At 53.8% G+C, this 27556-nt stretch overlaps 8 protein-coding genes across 8 annotated transcripts; 5 read left to right on the top strand and 3 right to left on the bottom strand.

Annotated features, from left to right (window-relative positions):
• Positions 1–226: 226 nt before the first annotated feature.
• HD553DRAFT_302168 (uncharacterized protein) lies at positions 227–1369 on the top strand. Its single transcript, XM_046178706.1, has 4 exons — positions 227–507; positions 678–721; positions 827–841; positions 954–1369. Exons 1-4 carry the CDS (start codon positions 269–271, stop codon positions 1289–1291), a joined length of 636 nt encoding a protein of 211 aa, XP_046039973.1. The 5' UTR covers positions 227–268; the 3' UTR covers positions 1292–1369.
• Positions 1370–2058: 689 nt separating this feature from the next.
• HD553DRAFT_302172 (carboxypeptidase C) lies at positions 2059–4664 on the top strand. The gene is made up of 9 exons (XM_046178707.1): positions 2059–2469; positions 2584–2791; positions 2876–3460; positions 3558–3690; positions 3775–3835; positions 3914–3977; positions 4062–4182; positions 4254–4415; positions 4497–4664. The coding sequence occupies exons 1-9, from the start codon at positions 2232–2234 to the stop codon at positions 4575–4577; spliced, it is 1653 nt and encodes a 550-aa protein (XP_046039974.1). The 5' UTR covers positions 2059–2231; the 3' UTR covers positions 4578–4664.
• Positions 4665–7979: 3315 nt separating this feature from the next.
• HD553DRAFT_321060 (uncharacterized protein) lies at positions 7980–9980 on the bottom strand (the record flags this gene model as incomplete). Its single annotated transcript, XM_046181213.1, has 6 exons — positions 7980–8049; positions 8120–8479; positions 8563–8589; positions 8652–8787; positions 9341–9387; positions 9601–9980. 6 exons carry the CDS (start codon positions 9978–9980, stop codon positions 7980–7982), a joined length of 1020 nt encoding a protein of 339 aa, XP_046039975.1.
• A 1614-nt stretch (positions 9981–11594) lies between these two features.
• On the top strand, positions 11595–12929 carry HD553DRAFT_332913 (uncharacterized protein; the record flags this gene model as incomplete). The annotated part of the gene is made up of 3 exons (XM_046182081.1): positions 11595–11826; positions 12234–12421; positions 12529–12929. 3 exons carry the CDS (start codon positions 11595–11597, stop codon positions 12790–12792), a joined length of 684 nt encoding a protein of 227 aa, XP_046039976.1. The 3' UTR covers positions 12793–12929.
• A 1646-nt stretch (positions 12930–14575) lies between these two features.
• HD553DRAFT_338027 (mitogen-activated protein kinase) lies at positions 14576–17134 on the top strand (the record flags this gene model as incomplete). The annotated part of the gene is made up of 11 exons (XM_046182321.1): positions 14576–14611; positions 14772–14839; positions 15360–15489; positions 15752–15795; positions 15866–15965; positions 16038–16127; positions 16204–16390; positions 16456–16535; positions 16616–16694; positions 16771–16971; positions 17049–17134. The coding sequence occupies 11 exons, from the start codon at positions 14576–14578 to the stop codon at positions 17132–17134; spliced, it is 1101 nt and encodes a 366-aa protein (XP_046039977.1).
• Positions 17135–18275: 1141 nt separating this feature from the next.
• On the top strand, positions 18276–19865 carry HD553DRAFT_266909 (chromatin remodelling complex Rsc7/Swp82 subunit-domain-containing protein; the record flags this gene model as incomplete). Its single annotated transcript, XM_046177507.1, has 4 exons — positions 18276–18384; positions 18448–18732; positions 18795–19489; positions 19554–19865. 4 exons carry the CDS (start codon positions 18276–18278, stop codon positions 19863–19865), a joined length of 1401 nt encoding a protein of 466 aa, XP_046039978.1.
• A 142-nt stretch (positions 19866–20007) lies between these two features.
• HD553DRAFT_346851 (uncharacterized protein) lies at positions 20008–20587 on the bottom strand. The gene is made up of 3 exons (XM_046183251.1): positions 20480–20587; positions 20188–20412; positions 20008–20122 (listed from the first exon to the last, which is right to left on the bottom strand). The coding sequence occupies exons 1-3, from the start codon at positions 20533–20535 to the stop codon at positions 20044–20046; spliced, it is 360 nt and encodes a 119-aa protein (XP_046039979.1). The 5' UTR covers positions 20536–20587; the 3' UTR covers positions 20008–20043.
• A 155-nt stretch (positions 20588–20742) lies between these two features.
• On the bottom strand, positions 20743–24264 carry HD553DRAFT_302185 (uncharacterized protein). The gene is made up of 2 exons (XM_046178708.1): positions 23384–24264; positions 20743–23320 (listed from the first exon to the last, which is right to left on the bottom strand). The coding sequence occupies exons 1-2, from the start codon at positions 24227–24229 to the stop codon at positions 20963–20965; spliced, it is 3204 nt and encodes a 1067-aa protein (XP_046039980.1). The 5' UTR covers positions 24230–24264; the 3' UTR covers positions 20743–20962.
• Positions 24265–27556: the final 3292 nt, after the last annotated feature.

A 27556-nucleotide genomic window follows, 5' to 3' on the forward strand; every position in this document is an offset into this window, starting at 1 on the left:
GGCGTGGCGATATGAAGTTAGGGGTTGTTCGAATGTTGGGCAGTTCATGTCATGGCAAGCTCGGTCCCGAGGGTGTCGAGGCGAGGTCGACGCGGACATCGTTGAATGATATTCGATGTCCGTGAATGAGTTCATCGTCTGTCGTCACCCTCAACCCTCAAACGATTGACATCCTAAACAAACCACTCTTATTTACTACTGCCCCTCGTGCTTTACATGATCTCGCAAACTCGCAATCATATCGACGACCCACTACCTAGGAACCCATATGTCATCCTCATATACCCCCTCAATCCCCCGCTCGACCCTCCCCCTTCCCTCTCGCCGAGCTGGAATTGGTCTCAAACCCCAAACCCAAACGATCGGGGGTAGCGTGACGAGCGCAACCTCCCGTCAACCCGCCCATCACGGCCAGCCAGACCCAGGTCAGATCGATGCGGGCTTGGAAGAGATGTTGAAGGGATTAGAGGGGCTGGAGAAGGATCTAGTGGGGGTGTTTGATGGTGTGTGAGTCGATGATTCTTTTCTGCCGATATATGAGATATGGTTGTTGAAAATTCGGTAATTCGTTGTACAAATCTGTCGTATTGGATATCGGATTGCTTCATTCTATCTCTATTACCCACCATGACTTGTGCCATCTCTCACCTTGTTGCACGTCCTCACGGGAAATGTAGAGAGAATGCATTCGATCCATCAACCAACCCAGGCGTGACACAATGTAAGCCCTTTCCCCCCTCCCAACCGTCCTGGCCTCTCGTTACGAATACCTCTCCATGCGAGTCTGTACTGACGTCAAAACACTACTATTGAACGAATCCACTAGTGAAATACGAACAAGGTACACTCCAAGTCCAACACCTTCTCCTCCTTGCTACACTACCTAGCCAACCGAGACTAACAACCTCCCTCAACGTCTCCCTGAATTCCTAACCCAACCGGAAAAAAACCAGCCATTCAAGCCCTCAAACGACTGATAGAGATCTCGATGACCACCTCTCTCGGCGGGGTCCCTTTGATACCCAACTCGAGCGCGTCGGACGTTCAGGACGTGTCGACGATACCGAGAACGACATCCACCACAACAGCATCGACAATAGCAAGCACAACAGCAACAGCAACGGCATCTACAGTAACGACATCTACGGCACCGACCTCCCCGCAAAAGCCCTTGCCGAACCTGACGCAACTATCAGCCCAGATCTCGCTCGCCTCCGGGGAGACTTATTCCCGCGGTAAAGTGTTGGCGGACGAAGTCAGGGGGATCGGGGAGGTTTTGAGTCGGCGATGAGTGACGGGTTGGTACGGGGGATGGGGGCTCGAGGGGTCGAGGGGTCGGAAGAGGAGACACGTAATGATATATGATACGCAAGGGGAACGATATGGGAGATGGACAGAGAGATGGTATGAGGGGTTGAGAGTGTAACGATGATGATGACAGTGACACGAGTGAACGATACGACATGATAGAGAAGCGATCGGTGATGATCGATGGTAGTTGTATTTTTCGCATTATTGCGAACCATGATACAACCAAATCCCGCAAACCCGTTACCCGATCACAGAATACTCACAAACTCACTTCCTCCCTCTCAAAAATCTATCGGCGCCTACGATCCTCTCAGAACGACGGCCTTGAAAGTACTAGAATACCCCAGACCTCGCGGGACGTAATCCATGACGCTCACCCACCCCACCTCGCTCCCTTCCCCTAGTGGGGGGAAGAGGACGAGACGGAAAAAGTGGGCCGTTTTCGTTCTATCTCCTTCACCAGGACGACCAAGTCAGTGCCCTCACCTTAGTAAGGGGGAGGGCGTCTCAAGGTCGGCAGAATAGGAGAGTTTTTTCAGTTTTGAGAAAGAAGAGGAGAGGGGGCGGGTGCGAGAAGAGAGGGGGAGGTTGAATTGCGGTTTTGGTAGGTTATATAGGCTGGGTGGGGTGTAACGTGACGCGCGGATTTGGTTGCATTGCGTATGACAAACAGAAGCGCATCAACCATATACGGCATCTCTGACGGCAAGGTGATGACGGCATTGCTCGGGGGGAATTACCGAAAGCGGGATGTATGTGTGTGTGAGACCCGGAAATGACCGAAAGAGGGGCAACGAGGACGGTCATCGAGATGATGAATCGTTCGATCATCCCTGCAACTAACTACATCTCATCTTCTCATCACCTACACCTCTCTATACCCTCAAACTATACAATACTATACCCAGCCACATCCCACGATGCGCTACTCGTTAGCCGCTGCCACCACCACGGCCCTCCTGGCCACGTCCACCCTCTCCCTCGCCCTCCCTACCGCCTCGTCCCTCTTCAACCTCCAAGACTCGTCCCTCTCCGTCCCCGCCGTCGCAGAAAAGGTGTTTGGTAGCGTAGGAAGTTGGTTGGGCAACGCCGAGAAGAATGTACACGATACCGTCAAGGGGCTGAAGGTCTCCAAGTTGGTCCAGGATGGCGTCGATTGTGAGCCAAATCTCTTCTAGTCGCTGTTTCATCTTGCATGTGACCGCCTTTCTGATCATCCTTCTCATCCCGCCTCCTTTGGCACTCTTCGCTCGGAACATGTTGTTATTTTAGACGACGTCCTGACCCACCCGGACCACCCTTCTTACCGTCTCCGAGTCACCTCGACCTCGAACTCGGGGACGGGGACGACCATGCCTCACCTCTGCGACCCTTCCGTCAAGATGATCTCCGGTTACCTTGACGTCAGCGAGACCAAGCACTTGTTCTTCTGGTTCTTTGAGAGCAGGGACAAGCCCAAGGAGGATCCTCTGCTCTTGTGGTGAGTCGGCGCGCGGGTCCTTTGTTGATGTTGCATGTGCGGAGCGCTGATACGGTCGTCTCGCCACCACCGCTCACTTGGCAGGTTGAACGGAGGACCCGGTTGTTCCTCTACCACCGGACTCCTCTTTGAGCTCGGTCCTTGTATGATCACCTCGACCTCCCCTGACCCCTCTGGCCCGGCTACTTCGGTCAACACGACCTACAACCCTCACTCGTGGACCAACCACGCCAACGTGCTCTTCCTCGACCAACCCGTCGGGGTCGGCTACTCTTACTCGGACTCGGGCAGTGTCGACAACTCCCCTGCGGCAGCCGAGGACGTCCATGCGTTCCTCCAGCTGTTCACGGCCAGGTATGGAAAGTACAGGGACAACGACTTGCACATCAGCGGGGAGAGCTACGCGGGGACCTATCTACCCCACATCGCACACGTCATCCACTCTGAGAACAAGAAGAGATCCACCTCGTTGGCCCCCTTGCCGAAATTGAACTTTAAATCGGTCATGATCGGGAACGGTCTCTCCGAACCAGCCACCCAGTTCGCCTCGGTCCCCGAGTACGCGTGCGATTCGCCCTATGCCGTCTACAAGGATCCGAACGGGTCGGAATGTGAGGGGTTGAGGAGCAAGATGGCGCGGTGTGAAAAGTTGGCGGAGACTTGTTACAGGTGAGATCATCACCACTCTTATTTCTCCCCCTTGCTGGCTGTTCCCATTTCTTCGAGGAGATGACGACTGATTCGACCCATGTTGGACGATTTATAGGGTGAACAACAAGTTCGTCTGCGTCCCCGCTACCTTGTCCTGTTGGTCCGGGTTCGGACAGTTGCAAGACCTCGGTTTGAACATGTACGATACCAGGAAGAAGTGCGATCGGGCCGAGGACAAGGACGGTCCCGTGAGTCACATCGCCCTTCTGCGGTATGCAAATGCCGTTGTTGGCGGGAAACTGAACGTCCTTTGGAATTCGGGTGGGTTGTAGTTGTGTTACCGACAGATGGGATGGATCGAGACTTATATGAACAGCCCCGAGGTCAAGAAGCGTGAGTCCCCCTTTCGATCTTTGTCTCTGACCTGAATTTGCGCTCTGAGCTGATCATGGGATACGGTCCGGATGGTAGAATTGGGAGCTCCTGCCGATATCGAGTTCAAGAGCTGTAACATGGATATCAACAAGTCGTTCTTGTAAGGCGGGCCTTCCTCTTTTCGTTCTCGTGATAAAGGCAGGAAGCGTTCGTCGAGGCTAACGATGTGGATGGCGCACGATAGGTTCAAGGCCGACGTCATGCACCGATCGTCCGACCTGTTGATCCCCGTCATCGAGGATGGTATCCGAGTCTTGATCTACGCTGGAGTCAACGACCTCATGTGCAACTTCATCGGTAACGAGGTCAGTCGAACCTGGCCCCCCTTCTGCGCCGAGCGTGACGTTGATCGTCGGGTACCTTTATGATCACGCAGCACTGGGTCGACAAGCTCGAGACGACCTACCAAGCCGCTTTCTTAAACTCGACCGCCACCCCCTTCATCTCGTCCAACAAGACCGAGGCTGGGTACGTCAGGTCGGCCGGTCACGGAGCCGGAAACATTGCGTTCATGGCCATCTACGAAGCCGGACACATGGTGAGTACACCCAAGATCCCGTTCTCTTTCGTCGTTACGTATGAGAGGTTCTGATCGGGGTTGGGTTTTGCGATATGATAGGTCCCGCAAGATCAGCCTTTGGCTGCGCTCAACATGTTGGACAGGTGGTTGAACAACGAGCCTTTGGCTTTGGGAAAGTAAATATCCCTCTATCGAGGTGAATGAGGAATTGGTCATGTAATCGATTGGAAGTATGCCTGGAGCGAAATAGTATTCATGATTGCCAGTCAGGAGATTTCCACGAAAGCCTGAGTCTTAAGGCATAGTCTCGGCTCCTGCATTCACACGGTGCTTCGGTGCGCAGTTTAGATCGAAAGTGTTCAATCGGGTCTAGGCTACAACAGACGGATTCATGCTTCCCACCAGATCCTGTGCTTGTATCATGTCAAGACGCTCGCTCATTGTGAGGGAAACGCTGTATGACTTGAGACTTCAGGCGTCTCCAGCGAGCACGGTCGGTACGTCCCAGTACCAAAACTTCCAGTCTCTTCCTGCTCCTGCGATGTTTTCGATGCCCAGGTAGATGCAGCAGGCTTGAAGGCACTGAGCATGTGAAGCCAACGCTCCTTCGTTGACTCCCGGTCCCTGAAGATCCTGCCTTCCAGCAAAGCATCGATCGCCCATTCTTGCTCATGCGTGGTCAAGTTCTGCATATTCTTAAAGGCGGCCTGGTACTTGATGATGACGTTGGCCCTCTCTTGGGGCGAGCTTTCAATCCACTTCCCATCTTTCCAGCGGCCCAAGCTATCAATACGCCCAGCTTCGTATTCTGCTTGAATATCACGGTACTCTCTGCCGATTCGCCTGGCTCGCTTCTCTTGCTCTGTCTGCATGGCGGTCATATTCGGTGTAAAGAGCGCGAAGGAGGGTTGATACTGGAAGAGGGTGGAGGGAGGGAACGTATTTGTCTGTCTGCGACTTTGTCCAGTATCTGATCTGTAGTGCAAGAGCGAGGATCAACTAGCCCTTCGAGTGCCAGACCTCATAGACAGAAGGGATAACAAGAGGCGAACAAGCTAGACAGGATCGGCTGATGCATAAGATCTCCTTATCGAACAAAGGAATGCCAAGCTGTGCTGTATCTATCGCCTGGCCGTTCTTGCACAGCAGGGTGGCAACTCGAAGGCGGAACATAGAGCAGGAGGCACGTGATAGCTTGCGCTACCCCTTGACCTGGACTTCACGAGGAGCGCTAGGAGTACCATATAGTCGAGAGTCCTTCCCTGTCAGCGACCGTGTGAGATTCTACGAGCTGAGGGAAACTGGATAGTCGGTTCAGCAAGGCGTGCTATTCTGTGTCCATGTTCCGAGGATTGACCGATCGCTGGAACGAATGAGCGGCAGAACCCCTTTTACGAGAGGTTGCGCCAATTCGAAAACGAGTTGAATCGATCGACGGTAGATCAGCATCGACCTTTGGCGACAGCGATCATCCGGGCTGTTATGCTTTGTCCAGTGGGTAAGTGAAGTTCGATCCCGCGAAAGCAAGGTACCAGATCTCAGTCAGGACCGATATCACCATGGCGGACATGCCGTAGACGACGGCTTGCTTGCGACATACCAAGAGAATGAGGCCGGGTGGGGGTTCACGACGATAGAAAACTCCGTCCAGAGTGAGCGGCGAATCCGAATCAAAAGAGAGGGCTGTGGCCGTGTTACGGTCGATCCGCAGCCGGGATTTGGTGCCGAGAAGGCTGGGTGCGCGTAGGTTTCAGCTGCGAACAGCGTCATCCTTTGTAGCCGAAAGCAACGAAGTCGATTGACGGGATTGAATTCACCAGCTTTGTTCTCAGGAACTCAAACTGCCGAGTTGACGGTCGGTCAGACGGCTTAAACATAAGAGCACGCGACATGACACTTTAGCATAGGCGCATCCAAACTGGGTTTGCAAGGGTGTATAGCCGCCGAAACTCGCTCGCTTGACAAGCTATGCCATTTCTTTCTCATCTCCTTCTCCGTCTACGTGGTTGCGTACCTCCTGTGTCTCAAGGTGCTTGTAAAAGAAGAAGGACCAGTGTTAAACCCGAGACTTGACAACGTCTCATCAGGGCTCACTCTTTGCTTGGTGGATGTGATCTCCAGCGGCGCAAACATACTAGAGTAGAGGGATGTTGGGATACAAAACCCTTAACACCCACTCAATCTTCAAAGAGAAATCGTGCAGGAGGATAAGTATTTGAGAGATGAAAAGGGCATAGGTTCCTCCCTGCCATTCAATAGTGTGAGAAATCACACCGCTGGTAATCAGTTCAATTTTACACTGAACAATATATCGTCTCAAACCCGCTTGCCAAGTAAGGAGGTCCTGTTGGCCCTCTTGACCAAACCTGGGGAAAGGCGGGTGAGGGCCTATGTTGAGCATAGGAAAAAGCCACAATCACTTGCTAGTACTTTCAGACGTTTCGCTTGAACGACTGGATCCGCCAAAGATACACGTTGTCAAGATCCACGATCTTCTCAGCTTTGTGGGGGACAATACTACTCCAGACGGACGAACGCACATCAGAGCCCGCTGCTTTTGCAGTATCTGCAATACGTAGGGTCATACAATCGACATGCATCAACCAAAGGTATGGGAAGGTGCTCATCGAAGAGAATTACATGACAGGGATTCATCGGATACAGAACCGGGACGCCACCCGGAGATCTTTGGAAGGGAAACATCCGTCACCAGATCTTCAGGTAGACGGCTTCATCGAAAATGAGCTGTGTTGGGACATTCGATCCCATGAGTCCCTGGTGGTAGTGGTACATTCCATAGAGCCAGACCTGCACAAGTCATCGAAGGCAGCTTGCACTTCCTTTTCCAGGTCCTTTTCCAGCCAATTTCTAACCGGGAGCGACATATGAAGACGCCTGTAACGGCTATCGAGTATTTCCTTTCTGTGAGATAGACGAGGATGGTTTCTGAGGCTGGCGTGAGATTTGGCTATCTCTTGGTAGTATTCCTTATAGTCTTCCAGAAGTCCCAGGACCTCCTGAATATTTACCGATTTCGTCCTTTTGAGCTGCAACAGCGATACCATGAGTCAGGGGTAAAGATAGATAAGGAGAAAAAGAGAGAGCATAGTGGAACGGGGATGCTGTATTATTAATAGGTAAGGCGTTGTATTATATACTAAGGCGCATGCCAAGCTAAATATGCTGCAGCTTGGCTAAGGAGCACGAAGGTATAACATCATGCCGAGTAGGGTGAAAGGAAGGTTGTAGAGTATGATGAATGCATCGCGATCACGCACGACACAAGACGTCTGAAGGTACTTGTACGGATTTGTCAGAAACTCTTTGCGACAGAGCTGTCTGGGTCGTTCCGGTTCACAAGACTGTTTTTCGACGGACATTGTGAGATCGCTCAGGAGTGTAGAAGAATGAGTGTCTCTGACAATCAGCTAGAATAAGCGAAGAGGCCGGCCAGCTGCATTTCTAATATCTCCAAGATGTTGAGAGATTGATAAAGCGTCGGCCTCCTTTAATCTCCCGTTTCGCGCGACCAAGCACCGACAATACAACGTGGGCGATGGGGAACAACGATGCATATTTCTCTCAAGGGGTTACGGATTGTCGTTGCGTCACAAAGCCGATAGCATGAGTCGATGCTCCATTCTGAGACTGACTACAAGATCTCTATCGTAGACTGGCTGTAGTTACACGTAGCTGCACCAGACTTTCAGCCGAGCCCTCACCAATCACATGATGATTCATTGGACCCTTCGTACGGATTCTCACCGTATCCTCCCAAAGAGGACTGCTCTCCCCCGTAAGAGTCTTCAAGCTTCGCATGGGACGGGGTCTCTTCTTGTTGACCATGGTAGGGGTCCGAACCGATGGAGGAACCATCGTCTTGGGGAGCATAGCCAGAGTTGCCAGAGGTATCTGTTTGCGTCGGCGCCGGCTGAGCCTTTTGCTGCTTGGGCGTGTCTTTCCGTTGCCCAGAGACAGTAGTTTGCTCTTGAGTAGGCTGTTGCTGCTGGGAGGAACTCATGACAAGTGATGTTTGGTGGGATGGGTTGAGGTGGCGAGTGTAGTGAGATGTGACGAATGGTCTGTACAACGCTAATCATGGAATCCTGATATCTCTCGACCCGGCGAGCTGCGTATTTATACCCGTTCATCAGGCGATACTCACCTACCCTTCCATTCATCCCGAACAAGACTGACATGATATCACGTATATGATTCTCGAACGTGATCAGCAGACCATACCCCTTAATTTACCCCTTGTCAGGATTCGTGATAGGGTTCTCGACGGCTCGAAGTGCCTTTATCACACTGGAAAACTTCGAGGCCGTCTGTTGAGTAGAGCATGTGACAAGGCACCTCACAGTTGTACTGTCAAGCTGTGCAATGGCGACTATTGCGATCCTTTCATATTTATATCTTCATGGTCAAAGATCATGCTAGATACAGGTGCTCTGTAGCGTCCTTCTCAAGCCTGCTATGCCGTTTCGACGCGATTGCGAATGTTCACGCAAAGGCCATACAACGTGCCTAGGTCCTGTGACAGCTTAGGGTCAAGTGGAAGGGGCTGAAACTGGATGTCGCGATCGCAGAACATAGCCTCATACATGCTACCGTGTCCTTACGCCTGCTCGAAGAACCTCGACCTTCCTTTCAGCCGATAGGATGGTCGATCACGCGCGTATGAATCTTGAGGCGTCAAAGCCGGACGATGGCGATATCTCAGTCGCGTGACCCCCGAAGAGAAAGGGAAAGGCAGACCGTTGTTCACAGGGTGATCTGGCAGCTTCTTTGACTCAAATTTGAGCACCAGGGGTTGCGCAACCCCACATCCTGAAGCTTCTGATTCGCTGCCGGATCAACTGACCAAGCTTACAATTCGACGTTCTCACACTCTTGTAAGGCAGAGGGCGAGCATCACCCTAAACCTTATCGATCAGACGCACCACTCCACGTTTGGGGGTCGAAAAAGGTCCATGGATTATCCATCGTCCTATCATTCAAACAATATATCGTGTATACAATGGCAGAGCGAAACACATCTGGTGAAGATAAATTTACAATACAACAAGCTGATACCCTAGAGATATATGCATGACTACCTGGACATTTGCTCGTGGCGAACCTCTTTGTCGTCTTCTCGTTGTTTCAGGTAATGTCGAGCTTGTCCGTATTCTGTGTGGGTACTTCAAAGCTGCCAACGAACTCTCTCCCTCCCAAAGCTACAATTTCTTCGGAGTCCGAAGCGTCCTCAGATGTACGAGCAGCACCTTCGGTTCTCGTCGAACATCCCGGGCCTTCCTGTTCGGGATCTTCAGAAGCTGGAGGCGTCGATGTCTTCGGAGCGGTGGCATAAGCTTTGTCACACACGATTGCCCATGCGGCCAAGAGATTGTGCTTTCGCAGCGCTTTAGCATCCAGGTTTGAAGTATCCGACCCTGACTCGAGCATCAGCTTTTCGCCCATTTTCTCGGCTTTCCAGAGGTGCAGCGCTTCCAATTCGGATCCAGATAGTTGATCGGTATCTGGGACATGTTCCTTGAGGAGGGCGGTAAACTCGGCTACGGTTGGTACACTATCAGTCATCTGTAGGTCGATATTAAGTGCTTGTAGGAGGAAAGGAAGAGGAAACGGTTGTTTGTCCTTTTGAACTAGCCTCTGAACAATCGGACCAGACAGAATATGCCACCTATATGTACGCATTCCGAGTCACTTGTTGTTCGTTGAGAAGTCGCAGCTACTTCTCCTGATATGAGATCACGTGGTCGCCAGACTGCCCGCTTCTTGGAATTCGACGAACCTGTTTCCCTCTCCAGACCTGGCGCTATTTTATTAGGCTGGGGTTCTCAAAAGGATTCGGTCCTTACGGTCCCGACGTATCCGGGGATCAGGAGAGCGAGGTAGCATCGCTGGAAAATATTGAACTGTCCAACTCTCTATCTAGTACAATGAATGAAGCCCCCAAGGTTTCTAGTCTCTAGGATCAGATCCGCACAGCCGCGACAAACTAGGATAAACTGTACGGGTGCCTCCTCCCCCTTGAATTTACCATCCCCGAGCACCCCATCGACAGCTAATTGCTGTGACTGGACATGGTACGATCCGCCAACACCGTTGACCGATTGAACTTTTGGCATCTTCCCGTCAGTATCACCTGAACTATCGGTATTGGTAGAATCTGTATCAAGGGGCTGGTAATCCCTTTTGAAGCTGTCAACATAGCAGATTCTACTGTTCACGTCCTCCAGGTGCGAGCCATCGCTCCGCTCTGTACAGAAAAAGGAAGGCTCTCTTTCTGTGACATCTTCCATAGACACAATAGACATGCAAACCCAACTGTACACCGCGTTTGCGAAGGGAAGCAAGAATACATTTACAACATCGTATCCCCGCTATAGCATCTTGTATCCCCTCACTTGCCATGGTCAACACTACGATTGAGATCCTGAGCTACTTTCCGCTCTGACCAGACATGCTGGGGCGAGAAGGCTCGGCAATAGCAGTTCCATCTGAACCGTATGCATCCTCTGGATCTGCGTCTTCCGCGTTGGTCTTGGTGGAAGTGGCAGCAGAGCTGCCATTGTTTGCTTGGTGCTGCGGTCCATCTTGCTTCGCCTGAGCAGCAACAAACGCTACATCGAGGTCGAGCCGGGAATCCCGCTTCATGTAGAATTCGGCAACATCGGAGATTTCTCTGTACGCTGCCGTCAGGCCCGGGCCATCGCTTCCGTCTTCTTTCAGCAATTTCATCAGCTTGGTGTGCCTTGCCGCCAACTGCCTATAAATATCTGCATCTTTCATCGTAGCCGCACCCCCCACGTATCCACCTAGAGCTTCGATGTTTTCTTTGGTGAACTGAACGTACGTCATGTTTGGTTGGGATGATGGACAGTAGGTATTGGAAGAAGTTCGAGTTAATGTGCCTTTTTGATATTGCAATCGGTTTCGGTAGTGGTTCGAATGCGATGCCCCACTTATATATACGTAACTCCCTCATGCTTGACCCCCGATGTTACGGTCTCTCCTTTGATAGAGGATGACACCATTCCTCGCAGTGGGTGGCAGCACAGCTTTATGGTCAAGGGCGTCTCACGGCGGGCTCGCTACTGTACATGGAACTTCGACGTTCTCAAAGGACCATGCCTGCGATCTATGCCTTCGATCTCGTGACTACAGCGATGAGCTATTTGCAAGTTCCACATGCCGCGTGGCAAAGCACCCCATGAAGCATCAATGGAGGGCGATATCCAATGGATCGGGAAGCTCGTCGGAGGGCTTACCATTGATGGTAAGACTAGCATGAACGCATCGTCCCACCGCAAGCAGCGTGATTATCCAACACTCACCCTAGCTGCCCCGAACCTACTTCGTCGCGGATGTGAATCATCATTATGGTCGATCCGCCAGGCCTTCTCCAGTATCGAGAAGCAATGTGTGTAGCAGGTCATCCTGAATCGCCGTGCGGTCTCGTTACGGCACGACCGAGATGCTCTCGATTACATCTGTTCATCTGCGCCCATGGTACATCGTGCTTCCTTCATAACAGGGAGCATCGGTATTGCTTGAAAAGATAGACGAAAGATCATGGTCAATGTCTTTCGTCCATTTATACTAGGGTCGTCCCTTCCCGCTTGACACTGTCTCATCGAGCTGAACATCCCCTCTGTCAATCTGCTTGCCGCGATACTGTTTACCACCTAGCGGTACAATTTGACTCCACACATTTCATAAGTAAAGTCTTGGCACATCTTCGGGAACACATATCCAAAGTTCGCTATTCACAGATGTCGATTTCAGGAACATAACCTGATTCCAGGAGGTTGGTATGGTCGACAAAAGATCCCACTTCAGTACGAGCCGAGTCATCAGTTCGAGCGGATCCTGCCAACGATTCCAGCCTATCCCTGTCGAGGCTTGCGTTGATGCTATGGCTGCGAAATGACCCGTTGTCGCCCTTGTGGCGTCGTGATCGCGGTCCACTACTAGCTGAAAATGCGCCTTTCGCTACCTTGAACGGCCCCCCTCCAGTTTGCGGCTTCTCCCTTTAACGGGTTCTTGTTTCAATGCCAGTCCCACAGATTTCATAGAAAACGGTCCACGAGCCCATTGATGTGAATCTCGCAATTGGGAAAAGATATCCGAGTCTTTGAATTCTGCCAACTCCGGACTGCGGTCTATGAAGCGATTGTCGCGACTAGCAAGATCATCCTTGATCGCTTCCAAGATCTGTCGGGCTTCTCGAAGCCTTCCCCCAAGCTCCGCCCGTCTTTCTGGACTATTCCGGTTCTCAGTCGAAACTAGCTCTTCTTCCTACCCCTCGATATCGCGGTTCACCTCCTCAAGTTCCAGTGCGTCGAAAGACGTATCGGACGACATGTCGGTTACCGCGACGGATTGATGTGCATCGGTGATGATGGATCTGGGGTCCATGTTTGATCTGTCGCCTGGGTCGATCTCGATCTATATACACTCCTAGCTACTAGCTTGTGAGATCTGTCATATATCTGGCATCCTCTCATGGCCACGATGGAGAGCTGAATCCGTCAGATGCTCAGATGACATGGACCGTCATTCAATTGTCGCGCCATCATCAAATCATCACGTCTCATGGTCGCTCTGCTCTTCGACGCCACCCCGGCGATCAGCCACCCGAGGTCGCGCATGGCCCACGCCGAATTAACTTCCGGTCGAGAGGAGGACAAGAGAACTTTTGATTCCGCGATGACGCGTGGTCCTTGGTGCCTTTTTCGATCTCGCTCGATCCTCGACCTCTGACGTTCGGGATCGAGGGTAATCGTTTTGGGGAGGACGTTTCTCGTCGAGCGCCTGGACGATATTGACGGCCATTGACGGTTCTCTCGATCTCTTTGAAGAAGCTTGTACTGAAACGTTGGGGTTCGCATGCGACTGAATCGTCTACACTGAGTTCAGTCTAGATACAGCCGTCCGGGCTGGGCCAGGGCCCTGTCGGAAATGGCGGTCGGCGCGAGCTTGTGTTGGGCGCTCTCGATGAAACGCTTCGAGGTCTAATCTGCGCTTGCGTCCGTACCTGTACCTACTCGGGTTCGGGATGCGAGTACTTATCATGTCCGTCTGTACATCGTTCGAAGACTGCGCAAAGGTATATACATATGCTGTATCAGCCAAGTGTACAAGTGAAATTGAGAGATTGTACGATAGACAACTGTCTGGGAAATGCGATACATCGCGTGAGAAAAAAGGGGGTGGGTTCCAGTCATCATCTTGGACCTCGGGGTGGAGGCAGATAGGGCCGTGATCTCCGCCTGGGGACGCTCGCGACATCTTCGACCTGCAATGCGACGTGTGCTGTGCAGATACTCAGTTTCCAGGTCGAGTGTCCACTGGCCACTCGATCTGCTTGCAGCTCGAAGATGCCAGCGAGCTGCGGGTGCTTGAACCGGATGTTCTTGACGTTCGGTGAACCAAAACGAGGCTTCTCTCTTCTCTCTCCCTCTGCTCCCGCGCGTTCACCTACGTACGCAAGCACCTTTCATCGTCGTTGTTGATCGCTGCCTCCGGCCTCCCTCCTCGAGCCAACCATCCCGACCCCAGGGGTTGACCCTGCCGATCTCTACTCTTCGAACTTGTATTTGCTGTGATGTTTAATTGATTCGCGAAAGTGACCCGGTGCCCCTCGTCTCATCACGTCCTCGTCGCTGTCTCGCTCGCTCTCTCGCTGTCCGCTTTTTCGACGCCGGAACCCGAATCGACCGCGGACGACGCCACATCTCACTCACAACGCACACCCACCTGCCTACACTCACACCTACCTACCTTTCCTCCATCTCTCTTCCCTCTCTCGACATCGACACCGCTTGATTGCTATCGATCTCGACCTCGAATTAGGCCACTGTCACTCTCCTCTCTGTGAACAAGTCCACCTCGCACGCCTCCTTATCCCCCCGTCAACCCTCTCACCTCATTCCCTCTGACCAAACAAATCAGATCAACCTCGCACCCTATCACAATCTCGCATCTCGACCTCGAGTTCGAGCTTACAACACCAGGCCCTGCACATCTACTACCAAACACATCAGCACTAGCACATACATCTCGGACTAGATACTAGACGCCTAGACCTAGAAACCTAGACCTAGAGCTTATCCGCACACAAACCGACAATCGAGAACAAACGTATCACATCTCACGTCAACGTCAGAATGGCCGATTTCGTAAAACTTTCCATCTTTGGAACCGTACGTCCTCCGCACCTATCGTCCTCTCGGACGTCTTTGGCTGATAACGACTGGCCACTCATCTTCGTATTTTTCCTCTTACGCAAATTGCTCTGATCGACGTCATCTTTGTTCTCCGGCTTTCTGCGCGGCTCGTCGATTCGGTGGTTCGGTACACTAGGTCTTTGAGGTTACCACCCGTTATGTCGACCTCCAGCCGGTCGGTATGGGTGCTTTCGGTCTTGTCTGGTGAGTTACCTTTTGAATCTGTGTACGATCTGCGTCCTCGTTCTGCTTTGGGGGATGTGGGTTGAGGACGGGGTGATGAAGGTATCCGAGGCAGAGCGGTCGACGGGGGAAGAGGATCGATAGGGGCGGGCGATAAGGATCATCATCCTCCTCCTTATGAATGTTCGAGACCATCCTCGATACGATCAATCGCATACAGGAAGGGAGCAAGCGATGTCTGCTGGAGAGCAGAGTGGATATTTGCGAACGGAGGCTGTGATGAGATGGACGGCACGCTTGTTCAGATCGATGTCGACGACGTGGGATCCAAAGGCACTCGAGATCGGTCGTGCTGACGATCATCAATACTTTTTCTCCTCGTTACCTTCAAATTGTCGGTCAACGTTCATACTTGTGCATCGATTATGGCAACCTCCTGGATCACCCACCTCGACTATCAATCCTCTCCAACCCTTTCCTTTCCTCCAACCTCCTCTTCACCTCACACGATTTGATCCTCCCTCCCGTCGGATCGACACAGCTCCGCCAAGGACCAGCTCGGAGGAACCGCCGTCGCCATCAAGAAGATCATGAAGCCCTTCTCGACCCCCGTGCTGAGCAAGAGGACTTACCGAGAGTTGAAGTTGTTGAAGCATTTGAGGCACGAGAACGTGAGTGTTTTAGACGCCGGTGTCGATGTGTTCAGACATGAGGGGGGGGGGGGGGGGTCTGCGATTGTGGCTTGGGGAACCGGGATGGAGCAGGCATAGAATATGTCGGCGCGAGCGGATATTCGCTAGTGTATGCGCATAACAGCGAGAAGGCACATCTTCAGCCGTCCTTGTCTTGCCGACCACTAGCAGATATCAGGTTCAAGAAAGATTTCCAGCCGAACTCCATTAGCTGACAACTCGTATGCCTCTCTACCCGTAGATTATCTCCTTGAGCGACATCTTCATCTCGCCTCTAGAGGACATGTGAGTGCCTTCATCTCCTCTTGCAAGCAACTGCATCGCTAACAACCCGTCTGTCATCTGGTACTATCAGTTACTTCGTCACCGAGCTTTTGGGAACCGACTTGCACCGTCTCTTGACTTCGCGGCCGTTGGAGAAGCAGTTCATCCAGTACTTCTTGTACCAGATCTTGGTGAGCTTGTTCCGCACCAACAGAGTTGTTCTGGATCAGACCTGGCTGACCTTGCATGTTCATCGACTCCAGCGTGGATTGAAATACGTGCACTCGGCAGGTGTTGTCCACCGAGACTTGAAGCCTTCCAACATTCTGGTGAACGAGAACTGTGACTTGAAGGTGCGTTGCTACGACCAACAGATTCGACTCGCTGTTCCCCGGCTGACATTGGGCTACGCATGCTTCCTCTCGTCAGATCTGTGATTTCGGTTTGGCCCGTATCCAGGACCCCCAGATGACCGGTTACGTGTCGACGAGATACTACCGTGCTCCCGAGATCATGTTGACCTGGCAAAAGTACGACGTCGCTGTCGACATCTGGAGTACAGGATGTATCTTTGCCGAGATGTTGGAGGGCAAGCCGTTGTTCCCCGGAAAGGACCGTGAGTTCGCCGAGCAGTGTCTGGAGAAAGTACGTGGTGCTGATAAGGACGGCGGGTCTGAACAGACGTCAACCAATTCTCGATCATCACCGAGCTCCTCGGTACTCCTCCCGACGATGTCATCCAGACCATCGCCAGTGAGAACGTGAGTGCTGCGGCAGGGCGGTCGAAGGCTTGGGGAGTTACAGGCCACAGAAGCTGATATCGCGTTCGCCTCACACACAGACCCTCCGATTCGTTCAGAGCTTGCCCAAGCGAGAACGAGTACCGTTCAGCAAGAAGTTCACCAACGCCGACCCCTTGGGTGAGTCGGCAAAGAACCGGATGAAACCTTCGCATCAAGTATAGCATATTGATATCTCAAACCCCCTTGCTTGCAGCTCTCGATCTGCTGGAAAAGATGCTGGTCTTTGACCCCCGCAAGCGTATCACCGCTACCGACGGTCTCGCTCACGAGTATCTGGCTCCTTACCACGACCCGACCGATGAGCCCTCCGCCGCTGAGGTGTTCGACTGGAGCTTTAACGATGCCGACCTTCCCGTCGACACTTGGAAGGTGATGATGTACAGCGAGATCTTGGGTAAGTGAAGGCTCCTGCTCCTGCTGCTTCTGGATCATCCAGCAGAGCTGACCTTGCTTCTCTATCTCGTCGTACAGACTTCCACAATCTGGGTGACATCAACGCCGAGGGTGCCGAGGGACCTGTGGCAGCGGACCTGCCTCCTCAACAAGCCGCAGCTTAAGCTCGAGTCTCGAACAAACACGGAAAGATCATGGCCATATAGGAGAGAGGTCGGCCACATACCACATGTCGGCCTATCTACCTACGGGTCTCATCCCCGGATATCCTTCTGCTTCCCCTCCCCCCTCTGTTTTCCCCCTCGAGTGAATTTGGTTGTTCCGGGAACGTCTGCTACTACATCTTTTTTTTTCCTTGCCGGGCTCGCCTTCTTCTTCTTCTGTACCTATGGAAGTGGAAGTGGGACTGTAACTAGACAAAGACGTATCATCTTATCATCATGACTTGGACAATTATCGTTGACAGGTCTCGTCATCTGTGCTTGCAGATTGCAGAGTATTCTCATCTTTCGAAGAGCTCGGCGCGTCGCGAGACACGCGAGATCAGTCGTCCCTCTTGAATCAAAAGGCATATTCGTGTCTCAATCGCCAACTACGACCCCCTTCTTTGTCGTTGTGCATAGCGACATCTACCAACAATAGTTGAACCCGCACCAAGTATGAGTTACTCGACCCGGACGAGAAGATCAGCTGCAAGTTCGGCCGAGGCGGCCATCAGACGGTCCATCCCAGAACCCAGTGCTAGCTCGACTCCTCGACGGAGAGCACTCGCCAAAAGCGTATCTTATGCAGAGGTACCGATAGGAACGGATGATCCGGAACCTTCAGAACATTCATCTGATGGAGAGGGACAGGACACCGACCCTATGAATTTGCAACCCGCCGATGCTGAAGCTGACGACGAGGACGCGGAAGGCGAAGATGATGTCGTGATGGAGGATGGCAATGGTAAGTGCAGAAGGAGACACAGATATCTATCACTTACTGAAGCAGATAGCACCTATCAGACGACGAAGATCAAGAAGACGATGATGATGAGAAACCTGAGCAAGTGGGGACGCCGCGAAGACAAAAGGCTCGTTCCATCCGCTCTGGAAGAGGTAGAGGACGACCAAGAGGACGAGGTCGTGGTCGGACGGCTACGAGACCAGCTCGACAGAGCCGAGCGAATACAGAGGACGAGGATACAGCACAAGAGGATGGAGAGCATAGGCCGATGGCAGGGATCGGGAGACGTGAGTTTCGAGATAGGGCGACGGGAGGTATGAGCTGGTTCTTATGTCCGTTGACATTGTAGGCGTCAAGATGCACAAGGTGCGAGGTGTACCTCATGAGGTCGTCGACGACGAGGTTGCTATGGAAGATGACGAGAAGGGAGAGACCAAGGTCGACTCCAACGGAAGACTTTTGGGCTGTGAGTCGAGCTGACCTGCCTTTGACCTCGAGCCTGAGCTGACAACATCGTGCATCATCTCAGCCGAACGAGAATACCGAGTGACGACCTTTACCCTCCCAGAACGATCTAACACCGAAAAACTCTACATGCTCGGTATCGACGTGGCGAAAGCTGCTGGACATACCGACTCATCTCTCCTGGCACGACGATACCATTCGCTCGTCAAGGCCTACCTGACAGATTCGGAAAAGGTCTTGCTGCTTGAGACCGGGATCGGAAGCGGGTCAAACTTCCGTAACGACAGGCCGGTGACGATCTATGCCGCGAGGAACATTTACAAGTACATGGGTGCTGCTATCATCAAAAGTGAGATTGTGTTATCAGATCATCATCAATGTCGCTGTACTTATCACCTGCGGCCATCACAGACGGGCGTCATGTTATCGACGATTACTACGAAGACGCTGCGGCTGAGCGATGTCGGCAGGACGGTATCGATCCTGGTAGTTTCGTGCCAGTACGCCATCGAGAAGCTGCTACTGAACGTGCAACTCGAGGAGACGATCGAGCGATAGGCGCACCTTTTTACGCACCGGGAGCTCCTACGACGCATTGGGGAGAGGCAGGCATTGATCCCTGGACAAGCGCGGCCATCAATCACAGACGCACGAAATTGACAAACGACGATGTCGGGCCGGATAATTGGATGTGGAAAATGGCCATCTCGGCTCGAGAGTTGGAAACAGAGCTACGTGAAGAGCGGAAACAGCGAATGATGGATTTAGGGGAGGTCAGGCACATGTTTGCTTGGCACGGGCAGTACGGCCATGATTCGGTCGCCCACATCAATACAAATGGGGTGGAGCAAGCTAGCGAGGCCAAGCCGACGTACAAGATCCCTTCGTCTGCAAAGGTGGAGGAGCTCCTTCAAAGCGATCCCGACTTTCGACAGCGGGTAACGGGTACAGGACCGATGGGAAACCTCGATGACGCTCTGAATACCGCTATGTTAAGCCAAATCGACGCGGGCAGTGTCGTAGTCGAGACACCGAAGGAAACGCTGAAGCGGAAAAGAGAACGAGCGAGGCATTACCCAGCTGGACAGGCGTACGGGGTCTATGAGGTAAGTAGCTAAAGCGTTAGGTGTGCCGGTTCGACGATCTGACTTCCGTGGGCCTACTTTGTAGCCACACACCAATCTGGCTCACGTGCCGATGAACACACAACCGACCGTCGCTTCTACGATTCGATTACAGCCATTACCATGCGTCACTAACGCCAAAGGTCCTGGTTCGCGCTGGACCTGGCCTGCTCACGGCCAAAAGTCCAGCATTATCACAGGGCGAACCGTAGGGGATCGCTCGAGAGCGGTCCTGAGTGTGGAATACGTGTTCGAGGGACCACAGGATTCGACAGAAAGGGACGAAGAAGAGATGAGGAAGAGGTTGAAGCTGGTACAAGAAGCGGAAGAGTGGGAGCGGGGTATATCTAGCCAATAACAGAACGGTCAAGTGTGGATACAAGATAGCTAGTACCCCAATGCTCTCAATGCTCCCCTGATCGTAAGGGTTGACCATGAGACTTTGACCTTGATCGACTCGATATCTGATCTGCCTGGAACTAATCTGCTACAACCGATGATTCCTTCGATATGAAATGCTGCCAAAGCCGACACGCTCACTGCTTCGATGCAGGAGGCTGAGGCGGCATCATGACTCTGGGGACATAAGTTCCAAGCAGACCCGCGACCCCCATTCTGAGATACAGGCCAGCAATGTCAGTATAGGTGAATCGATGACTGTTCCGACGAGTTGCACTCACGCCAAAGCGCCCCATGGCGAGCTAGCCGTACTCTGACCCGTCTTGTCCTTCTTCTCCGTAAGAGGTCGAGCGTTCATCACTCCCAGCATGGCCGCGGCGATGGCCAGCCAAGCAGCCATGGGTTGTTTCCCAACCATGGCCAGTCCTCCCAGAGTAGTAGCGATAGTACCAAAGTAGTCCGAGGTTTCCTCCCAATGCCGAGGTACGTGGAAGGGAACGATGGGGCTGTCAGAATAGAAGTACGTGCAACATGAGTTGGTGTATCATCAGGTCACGAGCACCCAAGACCTACGGCTCGCCCGCTCGGGGATCCGATTTATCGTAGACTGGTACTTGGGGCAGAGACATCGTGACTGAAACTTTGAACGAGCGGGATTGATGCGAAGATGAGCGATTTGGGGGACTTGTAACTTTGAGAGGTTGTTAACGCTTGATGATCTCGACTCACAGCGAAGCGTTTCCGGTTCGGGGTTGGGGATTATCATCCGATATCGGAACCAATCGGTTACATCACGTGATGCTCCTCCTGACTGCTCGTTGACTTGGGGCTTGCGAAACTCTGAATGCTAATATGATGGTGATCATGGTGCACTGTGCGTTACTTATAATAGTGATACAACCGGACGGCTTGGCATAGTCGTGTGGAGAGGATAGTCTGCTTCTAATCCTGCCCGACTGAATGGCTTGCGTTCGAATCTACCGATACAATTGATTAACATGCGAGACAATGCGAAAATTGAGTAGCGAAAATCGAAAATGTGTGTGGGAAGAGAGATTATGGGTGATCTCCGGAATCATCTTGGACCTTCTGTCGTTTCGGGTCATTGCCTGGTGAAGAAGGATTGTCCTCCAGAGGTCGTTTGCCCAATACCGAGGGACCCGGCGGAGGAGGGGTCGTTCCGCTAATCGTTGCCGTGATAGGAGCCGTCCCGTTCGTTTGTGACACGGTTGGTGAAGCAGTCGCTACAGGAGATATGGTTGGTGGTGAAGGCCGTGAGACTCCATTCAACGCAGCGAGCAGTGCATGAGGGGTCGCAGGATTGCTTGATGGCGAAGCAGCCGCCGGTACGGGCGATGTTACCGCGGGAGGACCAGGTTTCGGTACAGTTGCGGGTGTGTTGGTAGTAGCGGGTGCAACCGATGGCTGTGGCGGCGCGACCGGTTTCGCAGGTGCCGGCCGAGGAGTAGTGTTGCCCGAGGCCGTACTCTTGGGAGGTATGGCCCCGGTAGGGATCACTCCCGTAGCCAGAATATGAGCAGCGGTCGTCATATTCGCTCCTGCTCCAACTTGCCGCAGGTATTGCAGCAAGGCGACTGCATTCGGCGTCAAGGGAGTCGACGCGCTGCTTGGATTCCCGGCTGTTGCAGCGAGCTGAGCGATGACCCTGACTGTTTCTGCCGGCGGCTGAGCGGCAGGTGAGCCCGACCTGGAAGCTGGAGTCGAGCCTGACTTGGCTGCCAATTGCTGAGCCGAAGACAACAAAGCGGCAATTGCCGGATTGTTGGCAACATTCGCAGGCAGAGGCGTCTTTCCTGGTGCTGGCTTGGCTGGAGCTTTGACGGGCGTCGAAGTAGCCTTGGTAGCGGGCTTGGGAACAGTCGGGGCAGGCGCAGGGGGTTTAGACGCAGGAGCGGATGTCGTACCGGCAGAAGCCGCGTTCGTCGCCGGAGTGGCAGGTTTAGCCGGAGTAGAACCCGTCTTTGCAGCAGTGCCCGCCGCCGAAGCCTTAGCTCCATTGGCTCCTTGCTGCCGAAGTTTTTCACGCAAATGCTGAACAATGTAGGCTTGCAAGATCTGGAGTGTCTGTTGAGCACCCAACGATTGCAGGTGTTTCAATTGATCTGGCGTCAAGTGCGAGAAGATTGAGGGATTCAGAATGATCGTCCCTTCGTCGACCACAAGAGGCGGACCGTCCAGAATGTGCGAATGCGTGTTCAAGTTGCTGTTCCGTAGATGGGCTGGAATAGGCTTGACGACGATGGGGAACTGCTTGTTGGCTGGAATATTGAGCGAACCCAAAGATCCACCTGGATTGGCAGGGGCAGTCGGAAGCTTGCCGAGTGCGCCGGGTGACGCCGTAGCGCTTGTGGCGGGTGGTCTAACGCTCCCAATTGCTGCGGGTTTGGGCGGTATTGCCGGGGCAGGTCTCGCAGTGGGCGGTCTCGCACCGGCATTAGTCGGTCCAGGTCTGACATTCCCTGGCGGCGGTCTGACGGCAGGCGGTCGAGCCCCCAAGGCAGGTCGAGGAGCAGTAAGCGGTCTCACAGCCGGAGGTGGTCGAGCGCCTGGATTCGCTGGCCGTGCTGCCGGTGTAGCTGGACTTTGAGCTGTTCCGGCAGGTCGCACTGAAGGGCCTGGCCTAGGGGCTTGACCATTGATAGGGGGTCTGGGTGTCCCAAGCTGACCTGCCTGGCCAGTGGGCGGCGGTCTGACTGGCGGTCTTGCACCGGGAGGCAAACCCGTAGATGCGGGACGTACCATGCCAGGAGTAGCTCCCCCAACAGGTCGGACCGTGCTGGGTCTAGCGTTCACAGGTCCAGGTCCCGGCCGTGCGTTCGTTCCAGTTGGGCCTCCTGGACGAACCGTAGACATACCAGGCCTAGGTGCCGTTCCGTTCATCGTTGGTCGCGAGACACCCTGAGGCGGTCGTCCAGGAGCAACGGGCCTGACCGACGTACCTGCCGGCATTGCAGGTCTAGGACTTCCGTTTACGATAATCGGACCTGGTCTTGGCGCAGCAGTAGGCGCAGAAGTGCCTGGAGCGGGTCGAGGGCCAGTTGCCATTGCAGGCGTTGGTCGAACGATACTGCCAGAGGTCGTAGCATTAGGACTACCGAGTGACTGAGGAGGGGCCTCAGAGACCGGTGTGAGCGGTTTCTTTGGCTTAGCGAGCGCCACAGGCTTGTTCGGAATAGGGGGAGGGGGCGGGCGTTCTGGAACACCACTTTTCTCCGCATCCCGCTTTGCCTTCGCTTCCTTAAGCTCTTGTGCCTTCCTCTCCTTTTCCGCGTACTCGGGGGCATGGACGGGATCGAGTATCCACACCGAACCTTTCGACTCTGGGTCGTCCGTTTCGATTCTAGGAACTTTCAGAAATGCTTTGTTCAGGGACAGGTTGTGCCGGATGGAGTTCTAAACGGGATTTTACGTTAGCACAAATATGTACATTGCGATACATAAATGTCAGAAACTCACCTGCCAGCTTTGCTCTGGATTCAACCTGAACCATTCCCATTCACCAGCCACCCAGTCGCAGACCTGCCCCAAAGTACCTCTTCCTCCCTGAATATTAGCCAAAGCTCGGTAGATGATGGTAGCGTATGTCAAATCTGGCTTCAGCGGTTCGGGTCCTATGAAAGGCTGGCCATCGATCCCCAATATCGGTTCAGGCGCCATGCGAGGAGCTTTGTTGAGTGCTGCGGATGCAGCTGCCGCCGAAGCCGACATTGACAACTGCGGGCCTGGTGTTGGGCTCGACTCGTGCGGCTGGTGTAACGGGGAACCCAGGGAGGGTACAGGACCATTCGCAGGAGGACGGACTGCAGGCGAATTCGTTGCCGGCGCTGGAAGAGGAGAGACCGGGCCCCCAGGTTGGGATGGCAAAGGTGGGCGTACAGACGGCGGTAGAGATTGCCCTGAAGGTGGTCTGACCGGCTGCGGATGCGGGATCGGTGCATGACCAGGGGCACCCGGCGGTCGTACAACCGTTGTTGGCGGACCAAGAGGGCCGGAACCGGGAGCAGGAGGACCGGGCGGACGTGGCTGGACTGCAGCGGGCGGCCGTATGCCAGGCATGGGTGGCGGTCTAGGGCCCATAACGGTAGGGGCTGGAGCTGGACGGATCGACATTGGAGGTGCAGCCGAACCAGGCAGACCAGGTGTCATGGTAGGCGACGGTTGTGGTCTCTGGCTGGGCATCAGGGCACCTAGGGGAACAAGATGGACGTCATCCTCCGCCTTTGGCTTCTTGACAGGCTTTGAGGCGGAGGATGAAGCTGAGACTGATGCTTCCCCTATCGGAGCTGGAGGCGGATCTGGCATAGCAGCTTTCGCGGCTGCAGCTGCTTGTCTGTCCCTTTCTCGTTTGGCCGCAGCCGCCACACGCTTCCTCTCGGCGTCCGCTGCTCTCCTAGCGATCTTGGTCGCTTCCTTCTGCGCAGCAATGGCCGCTTCCTTTGCGATCATGTCGGCTTCGTTCAGAGGTCCAAAGAATACTGGCGGTCCAGGTGGCTTCTTTGTTCCAGACTTTTTCTTGGGAGGAGCTGCGGGTGCTACAGGTCCTACAGCAAGAGCGGGACCGGCTGTCGAGGACGATGCAGGGGTCGCTGTCGGCGCCGATCCTGGCGGAGGTAAGGGACCAGGAGCCAACACTGGCACGTTTGGTGGACGAGGTCCCGGTGTCGGACGTGGCGTTGGCTGACCAGCAGGGGCCAGCAAGACGGGCTGAGGGGGTTTTGCAACGGGCAAGGCGCCGTGAGGTGGAGGAGGTGGAGGTCTTGGTACTGAGGCGGATACCGGTGTGAGATTGGGTGCCAGGTTCGGAGCGAGAAAGGGTAACGGATTCGGTGCCGAATTTGGTGGCATGTTCAAAGCTGGGTTTGGTGGCAAGTTCTGTGCTGCGACTGGCGCTGGGCTCAGGGCCGGGCTTGGTGCCGAGATAGAAGGACGTTTTGGAGCTATGTTGGGGACCGCGCCGACAGCCGTGCTCGGAGCGAGATGCGGGACTGTAGCAGGAGGACGAGTGACTGGCGCAGGAGGTGCCGGTCCAGGTCGAGGTCGAGGTTGTATCATCGGTGGACCCGGAGTGACTACCGTGGCAGACGCCGAAGGCGGCTTCTCTGGCTCATAATCGCTCGCAGCGATAATCTCGCTCCCACTATCACTGGGCTCTTTGACCGGCTCCCCGTCGATCTCCATCTTGGCAGCCAATGCCTCCTCTTCGCTACTACTTTCGTCGCTGAGATCGCTCTCTTCACTCAGATCGCTATCCTCCAGTTCCCGTCTCATTGCCTCTTCGTCGTCTTCGGAGAACGACGACCAATCGTCATCGTCATAGCTCCCACTGCAAGAGCTGCAATGAGACCACGATCTCGCCGATGACGACCACGACGAGGAGAACCCTTCGTCGTCGTCTTCCCCAAAGTCTGACCCCATGGCTCTTGCCAGCCGCCTCTCCTCGTCCCGGCGGATATCTTCTCCACCATCTTCAAACTCTCTCCGATGTTTCCGTCCCTTGCGTCTCTTTGCCATCCGCCTCTCCTCCTCGGCGAAAAGTACCATCCGAACCTCTGGATCCGGCTCGGCTTCGATCGCTTCCAACCTCCTCCTTCGCGTTCGACCGAGCTTCCAACCTCGTTTCCCGTCCCTTTCCATCCCGAATAGACCCCTCCTCTCAGCTTCCCACTGCTGCATCAAGCCCTTTTTGCCCAGACCCAGTGATCCGTGTAATTCAGAAGGACCCGCGTCCAGCGAGAACGCGTTGAAAGCTGCAGGCATCCTGAAGAGGTTGTGCAAATCTCTTTCCCGCTCCTTGTTTGGAGTCTGCTGATACGGTTGTGGCGTTGAAGCTTGGAACGGATTGGCGTGAGAGATGGAAGGGGACGCCGAAGTGGTCGAGCCGGGGAAAGGGGGACCACCTGTAGAACCTGAAGGAATAGGGTAGGTAGCAACCGATTGGGGCGGGAGGATAAAGTAGAACGTCCTTGTTGAGATCTGGATCTTGGTACTGTAAGTGCCGACACAAGATAACACAGACTCTTAGCACTGTCGTTGAAATCCAATAGAATTCCAAGAACCTGGAACTGACTATGGTCCCAACGCTGTCCGTGTTCCCCTGACGGTAAAAACATCATCCACCCAAGCCCCGTTCCTTCCCAAGACCTCTAGGTAAAACTGAGCCAGCGTATACGAATATCTACGAGCCGGCAGTACCAAAGGAAAATGGTTTAGGTTTGAACATATACGCCGTTGCGTTGACGAAGCCTGCGTGCGAGGTCGACTCACCCTATCCGCGCGTGAAGTCTGCTAACGCTCTTCAACGCTCCCAGGTCGACATCCACCTGCCCTTCGGCACTAGACGACTCGTCCACGATCTCCTCCTGTTTTTCAACGACCAGCGGTTCGGGCGTCTGAGGGATGGCCGTCGGTGATGCTTCTGTTATCGGCAACGCTGGTGTATCGCCCTCTTCTGCTTGTTCTTGCTTGACAGTAGGCTTGACTGATTGCACAGGGGGAACCGATGATGCTCCGGCGACGACATCGACGGGTTCTTGCTTGACATCAACGTCGACATCCGCTTCGTCGGGTTCTATAGGATCCACTAGACCTAGACGGACGAGGTCTTCGAACTGTTTCCCAAACTTGGCTTCGTGGTCCTCTTCCTCGTCGATCCCGACCGATTCCACTCCTTCCTGCTTGACAACCTTGTCCTTGTCCTCGACTGCCAATTCTTGCTTCTCGATCTCCACTTCGACTTTGGCATTGTCCTTGTCAGGATCTTTCCCCTTGCCCTTCTCTCTATCCCGCTTGGGTACCCGCCTGCCTATCGTCACATCCAGAGTTTGCATGTAATACGAGAACCCATCCCTGACCGCCCCGGACCCGGAGCCGGAAGCGGTCTCGTGCATCGTATCGATCGGATCGAGGAACTGGAGCTTGTAGAACGCATCGATGGGTTCTGTGAGGCGGTGGTCGATCGGAAGAGGAGGATCTGTCGAATTCGAGTTCGTGGTGGCAGGCGGAAGAAAAGCCGAGGCCGAGGTGGAATTCGACGGTTTGAGTTTCGAGGTGGATGGTGTCGGCAGGATCATCTCCGGTAGGATCGAAGGTGGTTTGACTATCGACGACGACGATGGAGTCATAGATCCAGTGAAGGATCCGACCATCTTTCCCTTTCCCTTGTTGGACAACCCCGACGCCGCCTCGTCAACCTCCATCTCGGTGTCCATGTCGACCCTTGCTGGAACCGTTTGCAAACGCGAGGCGAGATCACCACCAGCTGCAGTACGATCTCCAGGTCCTCCCGTACGTAAGCTCTCTACAGCTAGGTCACGGTCTGTGCCGGTGTCGATGATAGTGTCGTCGTTGTCGTTGGTAGGCAAGTTGTCTGGCATGTTGATACCTTCCTCCCGACTTGCCCTTTTCTTCCAGATCCTCGTCGCGTCGATGAATCCCGAACGAGCGAGGTTTACGGAAGAAGAAGTCGATGGAATTGCGAGATCGTCCTCGCGAACTGCACCGACTCTAGATCCTCGTAAAACTTTCCTAGACTATCTTGAGCGGATGATCCGATGGTGACGCTGCTGTTCTCGTCAGACTACTGTATGTCGCTATCGAGCCATCGAAACACAAACCTTGACAGCCATATCC

This window comes from Filobasidium floriforme (assembly GCF_021052385.1).
Source record: "Filobasidium floriforme strain CBS 6241 chromosome Unknown HD553scaffold_1, whole genome shotgun sequence".
Taxonomy (NCBI): domain Eukaryota; kingdom Fungi; phylum Basidiomycota; class Tremellomycetes; order Filobasidiales; family Filobasidiaceae; genus Filobasidium; species Filobasidium floriforme.

Coding starts and splice junctions, on each gene's coding strand:
- HD553DRAFT_302168 (XM_046178706.1), top strand. CDS start 269: ATGTCATCCTCATATACCCCCTCAATCCCCCGCTCGACCCTCCCCCTT. Junction 508..677: donor GTGGGGGTGTTTGATGGTGT/GTGAGTCGATGA, acceptor CGGGAAATGTAG/AGAGAATGCATTCGATCCAT.
- HD553DRAFT_302172 (XM_046178707.1), top strand. CDS start 2,232: ATGCGCTACTCGTTAGCCGCTGCCACCACCACGGCCCTCCTGGCCACG. Junction 3,836..3,913: donor CAGCCCCGAGGTCAAGAAGC/GTGAGTCCCCCT, acceptor TCCGGATGGTAG/AATTGGGAGCTCCTGCCGAT. Junction 4,416..4,496: donor TCTACGAAGCCGGACACATG/GTGAGTACACCC, acceptor GCGATATGATAG/GTCCCGCAAGATCAGCCTTT.
- HD553DRAFT_346851 (XM_046183251.1), bottom strand. CDS start 20,535: ATGTCTCTGCCCCAAGTACCAGTCTACGATAAATCGGATCCCCGAGCG. Junction 20,413..20,479: donor GATCCCCGAGCGGGCGAGCC/GTAGGTCTTGGG, acceptor CTATTCTGACAG/CCCCATCGTTCCCTTCCACG. Junction 20,123..20,187: donor TCGCCATGGGGCGCTTTGGC/GTGAGTGCAACT, acceptor CCTGTATCTCAG/AATGGGGGTCGCGGGTCTGC.
- HD553DRAFT_302185 (XM_046178708.1), bottom strand. CDS start 24,229: ATGCCAGATCCGCCTCCAGCTCCGATAGGGGAAGCATCAGTCTCAGCT. Junction 23,321..23,383: donor ATCCAGAGCAAAGCTGGCAG/GTGAGTTTCTGA, acceptor AATCCCGTTTAG/AACTCCATCCGGCACAACCT.